At 46.4% G+C, this 12693-nt stretch overlaps 1 protein-coding gene across 6 annotated transcripts in view; it reads left to right on the plus strand.

Annotated features, from left to right (window-relative positions):
- The window catches only part of RTEL1 (regulator of telomere elongation helicase 1), a 119761-nt gene that overhangs the window by 72599 nt on the left and 34469 nt on the right, over nucleotides 1–12693 (plus strand). For all 6 annotated transcript variants that reach the window (XM_074970368.1, XM_074970370.1, XM_074970365.1 and 3 more), the window contains 4 exons: nucleotides 665–780; nucleotides 2380–2503; nucleotides 4264–4411; nucleotides 9174–9328. In XM_074970368.1, coding sequence (XP_074826469.1) covers nucleotides 665–780; nucleotides 2380–2503; nucleotides 4264–4411; nucleotides 9174–9328 — 543 coding nt within the window. The remainder of the gene's footprint in view (nucleotides 1–664; nucleotides 781–2379; nucleotides 2504–4263; nucleotides 4412–9173; nucleotides 9329–12693) is intronic.

Consider the following 12693-nt stretch of genomic DNA (forward strand, 5'->3'; position numbering starts at 1 on the left):
CTCCTTTAAAGTTGTGCAATGTTTGCTTATAACGTTGTTTTGCGGGTGGGGGCTCGGAACTAGGGTGGGCCGGCAGCCCCCCACTAATTCCTCTCCGCTACCACCCCCCAGTGCCTCCCACCTGCGAGCCCTGTGGATCAGCGCCTTCCCTCTCCTGAACGCAGCGAAGCAGCTGTTTCGCCACATTCAGGAGGTTCGGGAGGGGGAGGAGCAAGGACACGGCTCGCAGCCTCCCCGCTCCCTCCCCGCTTCTCCTGAATGCGGCAAAACAGTTGTTTTACCATGTTCAGGAGGAGGGGGGAGGCGCTGATCCGCGGGGCCCGTCGACAAGCAGGAGGCGCTGGGGAGTGTGTGGAGGGGAGCTGATGGGGGGCTACCAGCCCCCCCTGGTTCCAGGCCCCCACCTGCTAGCTCCAACGGGCTGCTCTTCCAGAGAATCCCACAAGTAGTGGACAAAGTACTGTACTAGCAGGCAACGAAAAAAATCCCTGGAACCTAACCTCCCCTATTTACATTAATTCTTATGGGGAAATTGGATTCTCTTAACATGGGTTCACTTAAAGTCACATTTTTCAAGAACATATCTACAACATTCAACGAGGAGTTACTGTATTTGACTAGCCTGATCATCTCTCTCTCTCTCCCCCCACCCCCCCCTTTTTAGTATTTATCCGGGCGTGAGTGGTATCGGCAGCAGGCTTCCCGGGCTGTGAACCAGGCCATCGGCAGGGTTATCAGACATCGCCAGGACTATGGTGCCATTTTCCTTTGTGACCACAGGTGAATTCTTCTGTTGAATAGGATGGACTATAAACGATGTATGTGTCAACATTCCTGTGTCCAACACACACAACTGTATGTACTGTGTGTATAAGTGCATTAGTATGACTAGTTGAAGACTACAGGTCATTAGTGATCATCAACGAGCTAGGTGTCATTCTCCCTAATAAGTGAAAATAACATACATGTTCATCCTCTGTTCTCCTTTCCCAAAAGCTTCTTTCTCCCTATTCCCTCCATGAGGCTGTTAGTAGTATTAGCAGATGCGGAATAAGCTGTCAGTGATTATTTGTGGGGGTGTGTAGGTAGATATCTTTTTTTATACATCTTTTTTTAACCCTTTTCATGCCGGGAGTTAGAACTTCCTGAAATGCTAATACAAGTTATGTGAATACAGGGGTTCCAGTCCTGCTCTACACTAAGTTTGAGAAGAGAGTGAATGGTAATTGAAGTTTTTAAGGGAGGTGCAGGAAGAAGTTACATATTGCCAGAAAATCTAAAAATGGTCTCACTTGTATTTCTAAACAGAATCATGTTTCTGGGAAATGAGTGAATTCCTGCCATTGCCATGAAACATGTCAGCTTGAGTAGGAGTTTTGTTTGACCATTCTGCGAGGTGTGTTGGTAGCTATGTTGTGAACCTTCTGAGCATGCATATCCTCCTTGTTTCTTAAGGATGAGACTGAATCACCACTTTGTATTTTGCATGCTTCCAATTTCGGTTTCTGAAGAAGAAAGCTAGTTATTTCCATTTTTCCATAATGTTTTGTTTTTCAGGCCTTTCATCTGGTCTCTGCAGTACATGCAGCTTCTTCCTTTTGTTTATTTCTGACTTAGCCCCCAGAAACTGCTGGGTACAATAAAGTTTCATTCAAAAATAAACTATCTCAAGATTGGTATTAATGATTATGGGGTAGATGACCCAGAGAACTAATAGTCTAGAACAGGGGTTCTCAAACTGGGGGTCGTGACCCCTCAGGGGGTTGAGGTTATTACGTGGGGGGGTCACAAGCTGTCAGCCTCCACCCCCAAACCCCGCTTGCTGTGTAAAAGGGGTCACCAGTACAGAAGTTTGAGAACTACTGGTTTAGAATGAGCCTTTCGTTTCTGGACATCTGGGTATGAATCCTGGTCTGTGTTCACAAGTGGAAATAAATGTGGTGGTTTCAGCCCAATCTCTAATGAGCATTTTTCTACCTTATGCAGCTGCCAGTCAGTTTTGGATAGCATGATATAACTGGTGCCTAGCAGGAATGCTGAAGTTCAGTACAGAGCTGTAATGATAGACACAAACACCCTGGCTCCAGCAAACTCTTGCTCTCCTGGGGACAAAGATCAATCCCAGTTTTTTTTGTGTTCTTACCCAGCTGCTTGTTTTTACTGTTCCTGCTTAGCTTGGCATTCCCAGGAGTAGGGGGATAGTCATACTATGAAATTTAATTTGTAATGTTGAGGACAGTGTCTGCGTATGCTCTTAAGACTTCAGTCACATCCCTGTTCCAGCTCCTCAGGTGAGATGTTCAAAGCTGCCTTCTGCTGAGAGATTAATTTAGTGGAGCTGTTTGAAGGATTTTTCTCCCATTTTCCAATTCTCCACAGGTTCGTGAACAATGATGTAAGATCCCAGCTGCCCTCCTGGGTCCGCCCTTATGTCAAGGTTTACAACAACTTCGGGCATGCAGTCAGAGAGGTCTCCCAGTTCTTCCGTATTGCTCAAAAAATCGTAGGTATTGTGAGACAAAGGAGTTTTTGTCCAAGGGTGTCAGGGACTAAGCGCACTCAGCCGTAGGAGGGTTGGGCAGAGGATCTCATCATTCTTAAGTGATCTCCTTTACTCAGGATTCTGAGGGTCAGCCCTCCCAGGGAAGGGCAGGGTATGTGTCACCAAGCTACAGGGCCTTCTGGGTTAGATTTCAAAGGAAAAAACTCTTCTCTTGTCTTCCTCTCATCCAGACTGCCCCTACACACAAGTTGCTTTGGTCTGGTATATAAAATGAGGGAGTGAAACTGAAGACTCCCCTCGTCACCCACATGGAGAGGACACAAGTTTGGAAAAATTGATCAGACTCTCAAATTATTTAGGTCCAAGCTGGCTGGTATGTAAAACAAGAAGCAGCAGCGGTTAATAGCACAGGCCAGAAATCATCCTATCATTTGCCCTTTTGGTACTAGGACATCTTTAATACTTTGGCTTTTGCCTTGGCAATAAGGAGCTCTTTGATTCATTAGTACAATACACAAAAAGAAAAAGGGTACTTGTGGCACCTTAGAGACTAACAAATTTATTTGAGCATAAGCTTTCATAAGCTACAGCTCACTTCATCGGATGCATGCAGTGGAAAATATAGAGGAGAGATTTTATATACACAGAGAACATGTAACAATGGGTGTTACCATACACACTGTAACGAGAGTGATCAGGTAAGGTGAGCTATTACCAGCAGGAGAGGGAAAAAAAAAAAACTTTTTGTAGTGATAATCAAGGTGGGCCATTTCCAGCAGTTGACAAGAACGTGTGAGGAACAGTGGGGCGGGGGGAATAAACGTGGGGAAATAGTTTTACCTTGTGTAATGACACATCCACTCCCAGTCTTTATTCAAGCCTAATTTAATGGTGTCCAGTTTGCAAATTAATTCCAATTCAGCAGTCTCTCGTTGGAGTCTGTTTTTGAAGTTTTTTTGTTGAAGAATTGTGACTTTTAGGTCTGTAATTGAGTGACCAGAGAGATTGAAGTGTTCTCCGACTGGTTTTTGAATGTTATAATTCTTGATGTCTGATTTGTGTCCATTTATTCTTTTACGTAGAGACTGTCCGGTTTGGCCAGTGTACATGGCAGAGGGGCATTGCTGGATGTGCCACAAGTACTCTTTTTTTTTTCTTTTTGCGGATACAGACTAACACGGCTGCTACTCTGAAACCTGTCATAGTACAATACAGTTTGCATGGTATAGTGAGGCAAGGCTGATAGACAAAGGGATTTTGAAGTTGAGGGCTAAGTGTAAGATGGTGCCTTCAAAAGAATACACAGTAAAGGTGGCAGGGTACTTTGTGTAAGTATTTGTGTGTGAGAGGTGTGAGCCTGAAATTGAGCTTAGAATTCTCATGCATTTAGGGGGGGTTCAAAAGAGAACTATCTCATTGTAAAGGTGGGCCAAAGAATAGTGCATCTGAATCAAAAGGGGCTGCATTGCAGAGAGAACATCAAGATTTTGTGTGATGCTTCCCACTCTGACATCCCTTTAGAGTTGCATTATCCCTCTGTTCCACCTTCGTGTTTCTATGCTGAACCTCCCCATCTCTGCTTAATCTGCCCATGCTAATTTCTAATTATTCAGTCGCATCTCAGGTACATATGTGTTCAGACCTCTCAAAATCCAGTTTATCTTCAGCTTTGCTCCTGGGTTCTTTCACTGAAATACGTTGAGACTTTGAAGTGGAACGGTAGTGTTTGCCTAGTGTAACATTTTCCGGTCTTTGTGCAGATGCCCCCACCCCCAACACGGAGCTCCTGCTCTAGCACCATATGTGAAGGGGACCCGACATCATCCACGTCATCTGGGCAGCCCCTGTCTCGGACAAAAGCCAAGAATTTAGATGACCATGTTCCTAGTTTGAAGAGGAAGCGAATGGGTAAGTCTGGGTGTTTACATTTCTAAATTGTTTACAATTGTGTCTTCCTTGTATTATAGGAAAACACATAAACTGAACTTTTTTTTTTTAATCCAAAGATTCTGAGCCAAGCCAGAGGTGGAGCAGGGAGACTAGGAAATGCAGAGGGGCAAGAATCCAGGAGGGGTTAAACAGAGGAAGGCCAAGAATCAAAGGATATAGACTAACAGAAGGGGTCTGGGGAAACACATGGGGGAATGGAAAGACTGGAAGGAAGAGACTGATAGGTATGGAGTGGGGACCTGAAGGTGGTTGGGTACCAAAGCGCATGAGATGACAGCAGACTGGGGTGCATGGAAAGGGGGCAGCATATGGGGGTAGAGAGAGGAGGCAACCAGACAGACAGGAAAGAATCTTTTATTTGCATTTAAAAACTCCAAACATCTCAAATTTTCTAGCTTTACAACTCAGCTTTCACTGTGAATAAACACATACCATCCCCCGCTCCATTGGTACAGGTGCCTGAGTGTTTCTTTTAAGGGTTCTAAATTGGAATTGACAAAAATGAAAAACTGTCTGGCCACTGAGATGTCCAGGTGGAGGGAATGTCAAATATTTACCCCACCTGAAATATTTTGGTATTTTTCCTCCTTGATGAACAGCCTTGAACATCTGAGGCTTCAACAGGTTGAATTTCATCATGGATTTATTTGATATGGCTTGAATTCTGACCAAGGCTGACTATTCTGGAAGGCGAGATAGTCTGCTGCTTAGAATAGGCGACAAGAAGTCAGAAGGCTTGGGTTCTGATCCTGACGCTGCCACTGGCTTGCCATCTGAAACCCTGCCTCCATTTTTCTATCTTCAAAATGGGGGTGATAATTCTTGTTCACCTTTGTAAAGTATTTGAAATCTTCCTAATAAAGATGCTAAATGCTGTTAGCTACATACCTCATCTCCCATTCTGTTCAATACTAGTCTCCTGTACATTGTGATAGCACCGAAAACAAAATGAGGGCATTGACATCAAATGAACCAGTGACCTAAAAAATTGAGCTTAACTGATGTCAAAGGTAAAATGTTTTTCATGCCAAAGAAACTAGAACAGACCATTCTGTTGTGGACTACTTGCTGTTCCTGAATTTGACAATGTTTCGTTGCACAGTAAATATGGTCTCCAAGCCAGATGGTGGTGTTAGAAATTATTCTTGCTTTCCTGATACTTTCTGATTAGAGAGACAAGATGGGTGAGGTAATATCTTTTATTGGACCAACTTCTGTTGGAGGGAGACAGAGAGCCTTTTGAGATTACACAGAGCTCTTCCTCAAGCCACTGTGTAATCTCAAAAGTTCATCGCTCTCACCAACAGAAGTTGGTCCAGTAAAAGATATTACCTCACCCATCTTGTTTTTCTAATATATTGGGACCAGCATAGCTACAGCAACTCTGCATACAACTTTGTCTGATTGTTACTCAGATTGTTTTGCCAGAAGTAAAAATATTTAGCTACTCTACTTAGTAACTGACACACAAAGGTAGGTAGTCTCACAAACTAAAGAGAAATAGGTGATTTTTTGTGTGTGGGGAGAATGCCTTTTTAGAAGCATCAAACTGATGTTGCCAAAACCTGGAACTGTAGGGTTAAAGTATCTACAGACAGACACAACTGGGCCCTAAAGGATGAGAATATGTTTCATGGACAGGAAGCTTGAATAAATGGCAATAAGATGTCAGTTTGGTACATGTAATGACAAGCACTTTGTAAGCTCAATCAGTGAGGTGACTGTCTAGTATAGTAATTTACGTGGCTAATAGTAGCTAATAGTCTCACTTTAACAAGTAAAAAAAAAAAAAAAGTCTTCTGTAACACCATAGAAAATGTGTGTGTTAATATTAATCTTGTGCCATGTCAAAAGTTAATTACTCAGACTTCACTCCAGGAATTGGGCTCTGAGGGCAATTCAGAGACCCACAATGTTTAAACACAAATAACTTTGGTAGTAAGAGTGGCAGTAAGATTTCTGAAGATCACTCAGGGTAAAGTGTTTTGAGTTTAAATATGATTTTATTCAAGCTTTCCCTGATGTAGAAGTCCATCCTTTAAATACAGAAGTCAGAATTACAAAGGTTGTGACAAAGTTCCTCCTCTGTCTTGGTGGGTCCTGCGCTTATTGGCAGATTTGCTTACCTCAGAGGTTCATGGCAGCCCTCAGTTTGGCCACTTTCGTGGCTCAAGTCTGCTGTTCACTCAGTTAGCCTCATCACTGGCCAGCATGGGGAAATGGAAGAAGAACGATCCCCGCAGTCTCCACTGATCCACCTAGTGGATCGGGGAACAGGCCAGAAACTTTCCCCTCTGGTGGAACCCACAGCCCAGGTCAACTCCTCTGGTATCAAGTAGGGAGTTGGGGGGAACCCGGGCCCACCCTCTACTCCGGGTTCCAGCCCAGGGCCCCGTGGATTGTAGCTGTCTACAGTGGCTCCTGTAACCAGCTGCGTGACAGCTACAACTCCCTGGGCTACTTCCCCATGGCCTCCTCCCAACACCTTCTTTATTCTTATCACAGGACCTTCCTTCTGATGTCTGATAATGCTTGTACTTCTCAGTCTTCCAGTATTATGCCTTTTCACTCTCAGCTTCTTGCGCCCAGCTCCTCACATGCGCACCACAAACTGAAGTGAGCTCTTTTTTAAACCTGGGTGTCCTGATTAACCTGCCTGTCTTAATTGATTCTAGCAGCTTCTTGATTGGCTGCAGGTGTTCTAATCAGCCTGTCTGCCTTAATTGTTTCCAGAAAGTTCCTGATTGTTCTGGAACCTTCCCTGTTACCTTACCCAGGGAAAAGGGAGCTACTTAACCTGGGGCTAATATATCTGTCTTCTATCGCTCTCCTTTAGCCATCTGGCCTGACCCTATCACAAGATATAAAGTCCCCAAGTTGGAACAGATCAGCTAAACTGACTTTTGTTGACTCAGCTGTTCAGTGCAGTTCTACTGCAAGTGAGACAAAGGATGAGAGAAACCAGCACACACTACTGGGTTGCCCCAGAGGGTTAGAAGGGATGTTTGGTAGGAAATCCTGTAGAATCCATTAGAGTTATTGGAAACATTGGCATGTCGCCAGGCATGTAAGAGGAGGGGAAGGTATGTCAATTTCTTCTTGGCGTATGTGTCAGCGTTGATCCCACTGTAGGGTCCAGATATGTTTTGACCAGCAGTCTGTCAGAGCTGCACAGGGGTCCTACTGAGCTGCCTCGTGTTCTATAGACGGGCAGGGTGACTGCCACCCTGCTTCACTTCCTTCTTACCGCCCATGGCAGCGAGATCGAAATCAGTGAGTGTCTGACCCATTAGTTCTTAAGTCAGGCAAAATTCCTTCTGGTTCTGCTGAAAATCTTCAGAATCACTTCTCATCTTCTGTTTCAACCACTGTGGACTGATCACTATATTAGAACTGAACACTTCTTCTCAGACACACCTTACAAACTCCCTGTCCAACCCTCCCCTATCCCCACCTCAGCCCCACCGTACAGTGTTTCTATAGTGATGAATTCAAAATCTGCAGGCTTCTAACCCTGTCCATCCTGTGATGGACTAATTCCCCTTAAAGTCAGGCACAGTAGATGTCATTTTCTGCTTGGATGAATCTCATGTTCTGAGCAGGTGCTCAGTATACTTAGCCTGGACACCACACAAGTCATGAGATGTGAGGTTGAAACTCCACCTTCTGGGCCCAGACTACAGATCCAGAAGCAACAAGCTACTGAACAAACAAGCATCATTTAGCACCCCATCAAGCAGACAGGTGACAAAGACTACCAAGGAGAATACACCACCGAGAAAAGGCCCGTCACCGACATCGGCACCAGCACCAAAGTTGACCTCTGCTTTGATGACAAAGCTGGCACCAACATATCGTACACTGAAGTCGAACATTGGAATTGGCCACTCTGAGGACCGGAGCAGAAGCTTAAAGCCCTCCCACACAGCATCCTCCCACACAGACAGGCACAGCAGGACCTCTGGGGAGAAGCCCTCCAAGACCCTCACAGTATCGAGGGATGGAGAGAAAGATCAGATTCTCCTGATAACGATGGTCGTACCATTGGTGTCAATCCTGTCCTTGTGGGATGATGCTCAGGCTGAACCAGGCCCATTGTCAGTGGTGAGCTATCCACTGGCATGGACTCCAGTCCTGAAAGTGGCTTATATGTCAGCATCAACCCTGAAGGAGTTATGCTCCTCACCATCACCGGGGCCATACATGCTCCTCACCATCACTGGGGCCATACATCAAGCAAGCAATTGAACATCAAGGCACATTTCACCAGAGCACAGGCAGCAGCATCTGCCTGCTTGAGGAATGTGCTAGTCTCTGAGTTCTGCAAGGCAACTGTGTAGAGCAACTCACTAACTTTTCTGGTTCTTTGAAATTCCAAGGAATTCACTTTGGATCCCATGACCTGCCCTTCATCCCTACTTTTCAGGTTCCTCTGCAACACAGGCTTTGAATTGCAAGGGAACTCAGGGAGGATTGCAGCTGCCCCATGTTTTATGCCCTCATATGAGAGCACAAGGAGGCATAGTTCCCATATATAGCTCCAATGGACATCACTTTGTCTGTCTGTCTGTCTCTCTCTCTCTCTCAGAGAGTCAGTCTTGTGCATGTAAGGCATGTGCTCACCTATTGCAGGATCCACCCTCACTGTCTACATCTTGGAAAACCACAGTTACTGCAGGGTAAATAACAGGTCTGTTTACATTCTGTCTTGATGTTGTAGGGCTGCTGGGGGATGGAGCAACCAGCCTGTGTGTGGAGTACGATCAAGAGCTGATCTCATCAAGGAAGCAGCCCATTGGGCTCCTGGATGCATTGGAGCACAATGAGAAGAGCAGTGAAGGGGCAGAAGATGACTGCTTGCCAGGAGAGGAAAAGGTAATGGTGATCGCATACAGAAGAGCTGTATGTAGGTTTGAGTGAACTACTGGTCCTAAAGTTAAATGTTTGGTTGACAATTTATGGGTGCCGGATCCAAATCCTTTCCAAAAAATACCTTGTAATTCATCACCATTAACAAGAAAGGTCTAGAGATGAGCTTGAGTAATAGCTTTTTTTTGGAGAAGGACACCCTGCCATGTTCTAGTATGTGACCTACACATTCACATTGGTGCTAATAATGAACTTATCGCTGCTATAGGTGAGACACAGACTGCCAGAAGTTAGCATTCTACTTTTAGGCCTCAGGAGTCCTCAAAAAGAGGTCGCTATATATGCAGAACCTCATGGTGGACATTCACTGTAGTTGTTTGAATGTGAATATGTATTACAGGAAAACTGGAACTCCTTCTGAATTTTTATCTGCATGTGGAGCAGCATTCAAATGGGAAATGGACTCCTTGGCTCTCAGAGCCCACACTGCACAGATAGAAGTACCTTATCACTGAGCCACAGGAGCCCTGCAATGCCATTGCATAGTAGGGTTAGTAAGCGTCTTCTGTGCTACTGCTTTTCCTTAGGCCTCTTCTAGAGAGAGAATAGTCTCTAACTGGGAGGTCTAAGTGAAATACATTTCTGATCAGGCTGGTTTCCTCCCGCTATTCCAGAAATGAATTTTTTGCAATTAGTGATGCAGTTTCGTTGGAGTAGCCTGGTTTCTTGTCTCAATATGGCCCCTGACTCCATTACAGCAGGAATAGTTTTACTGTTCCTGCTAATCAGTTTTCTTTAACACAGAGATGTCTCTTATGAAAATATTGCTTTCAGGGCTATTTTTTGTGCATAGAGCTGTTCAGTATGGGGTGCCATTTGCCAGTCAGGGGAATAAGCACCCCTTCACCTGAACCCATTTGATTAATTAAATCAAATGAATTAAAAAGCCATATGGTAGTTGTGTTTATCCTGCTCAAACTCGCACAGCTTTGAGCATCTCTAGGCAATGAGAACTGCAGTTATGAAAGAGAAGAACATCAATGGCCACTTCTTAAACCCAACATATCTTGAGAGTATTTTTATCTTCTAAATTTAAATCTAAAAACCAACTATGAACAAAGATCTAGGTGAATGACAAAGTAAGTATTCAGCAATCATATACGAGCAGACAGGATTGTATTCGTACCCTGCTGAATATGCAAATATATTCTTTGAGTGCTTGCTCATGTCGATTCCATTGTAGGTGTGCATGCGCCCATGTGTGCAGCCATCGGAGATTTTTGCCTTAGCGGTATCCGTAAGGCCAGTTGTCGTCCCCTTGAGTGCTGCGCTCATGCACTGGTATATCAGGCGCTGCTGGCCCTACGGCCTCTCGATTCCTTCTTACCACCCATGGTGGTCAGTCGGAGCACCTTTCCTTGCTCATCAAGGACTTGTGGTTTTCTTACCATGGACTTTTTGCCTTTAGGCTTTCTGCATACTTATTTTTAGTGTTAAGTACCTGTTTATTGCAGTAGTTAGGTCCCAGTGGGATTTTAAGCCCTGTGAATCCTGTAAGAAGCCTGTGCCTGTTAGTGACCCCCCACGGTAGCTGTCTCAAGTGCCTGGGGGAAGTGCACATTAAAGAGAGGTACTGAATTTGTAAAAACTTTCGGCCTCGCACGCAAAATGAGAGACACATCGGGCTCAGAGCCCTCCTTATGGAGTCTTCCCAGGGTCTGAGCTGTCCCGCCATGAGTCTCCCAGCACCTCAGCATTGGTACGAAGTGTGCCACTGTCACCGGGGCCCACTTGTCACTGCTGTGCGTTGCTGGTGCCAAAGAAGAGGGCTAATAAGCATGGCGCCGTGGCACCAACAAAAAGGGGCCAGTTAGCAGAAAGCAAAGAGCCTGCCTCGAGTTACCTGCCTACCGCAGAGCCCCGCAGTTGTCCCTCTCCTGTCCGGGCCGTCAGCCTGCTGAAAGGTCCTCCGACTCCTGCAAGCGGGACTGGACTGACTCCCCTGCCAGCACTGATGCCTTCAAGAGCCCTGGCTTCAAAGGAGCACAGCTCTCCACCTGTGCTACCGGTGCCACAGGTTTCAGCTAAGGCTCCCCAAGAGGGCAAGCCAGCCGACAAGGCTCCCTAGGGAGTGGTGGAGTGCCGCCGATCCCTTGAGATGATGGTGCGCTCTCCTCCTCCATACCGCCAGGCACCAGTGCCATCGCTGAGATCGGCAGATACTTATTGTTGGTCACCGGCTCCATGGTCACGGTCGCTGTCATCTCAATTCAGCTTGCCGAGAGGGAGGCGCTAGTCCAGCTATTATCGGTGCCGATTGCCATCCCAAAGGTCGTCATCCCAACACCGATCCCAGTCACCGACACAGTGGGAACAATCTTCTTCACACCTCCGATCTTCTCGGCATGGGACCCGCTCACCACACTGTCTGTATTGGTCCCCTCGGGCAGGGCACCGGTCTCCTGTGTCAGTGGTCTCTAGGCAGACCCAGGCCTCAACAACCCCACCGTGGTCTCCAGAAGTGGGGGTTCTCCGGAACCGAGGGCCTCTTCAGCCTGTCACCTAGATCTCAGCGGCGAGATTGGGTGTCCGAGCTGGCCGCGGTGGCAGAGGGGTAATAGCAGTCTGTGCAGTGGCCTGTTCAGTGGCAAGGTTGGAATGCCTGGGGGATCCTGGTCATGGCGATGCCCCCAGGCACGGTACTGGAGGCACACCCGGTGGCCAAGTCTCAGGATGCTGTGCCTACCGCAAGCCGGCCTCGCCGGTGGAGGAGGAGGAACAGGCCTCCCCCTCCACCGAGACAGTCCTCCTCATCCTCCCCCGACAAGGCAGTCGCTGGCTCCTCCAGTGCCAGCCTGCCTGATGACTTTAAGGACCACCATGCCTTACTCCAGCGGGTGGCCAACCACCTGGGCCTACAAGTGGAGGAGATGGCTGAACAGCAAGACACTATTCAGTGTCCTGTCAGCCTTGACCCCTACCCATATTGCACTACCAGTGCATGAAGGGATCCTCAAAGTTGCCAAAGCCATTTGGCAGATGCCCTCCTCCAGCCCTCTCACCTCAAAACGAGCTGAGAAAAAGTACTTTGTCCCTGCCAAAAGTTTTGAATATCTTTATACCCACCCTCGTCACGGCTCACTGATGGTTTCCATGGCCAATGAGAAGGAGAAGCAGGGGCACTCCAGTTCTGCCCCAAAAAATAAGGAGGCCAAGCGGCTGGACTTGTTTGGAAGAAAAAATTTATTCCACTGCAAGTCTACAGTTTTGGGTGGCAAACCACCAGGCCCTCCTGGACCACTATAATTTCAATTTATGGGACACTCTCCATAAATTTAAGGAGTCCTTTCCGCAAGATCAGGCCCAGGAAT

Source organism: Natator depressus, chromosome 13 (assembly GCF_965152275.1).
Source record: "Natator depressus isolate rNatDep1 chromosome 13, rNatDep2.hap1, whole genome shotgun sequence".
Classification (NCBI taxonomy): Eukaryota; Metazoa; Chordata; order Testudines; family Cheloniidae; genus Natator; species Natator depressus.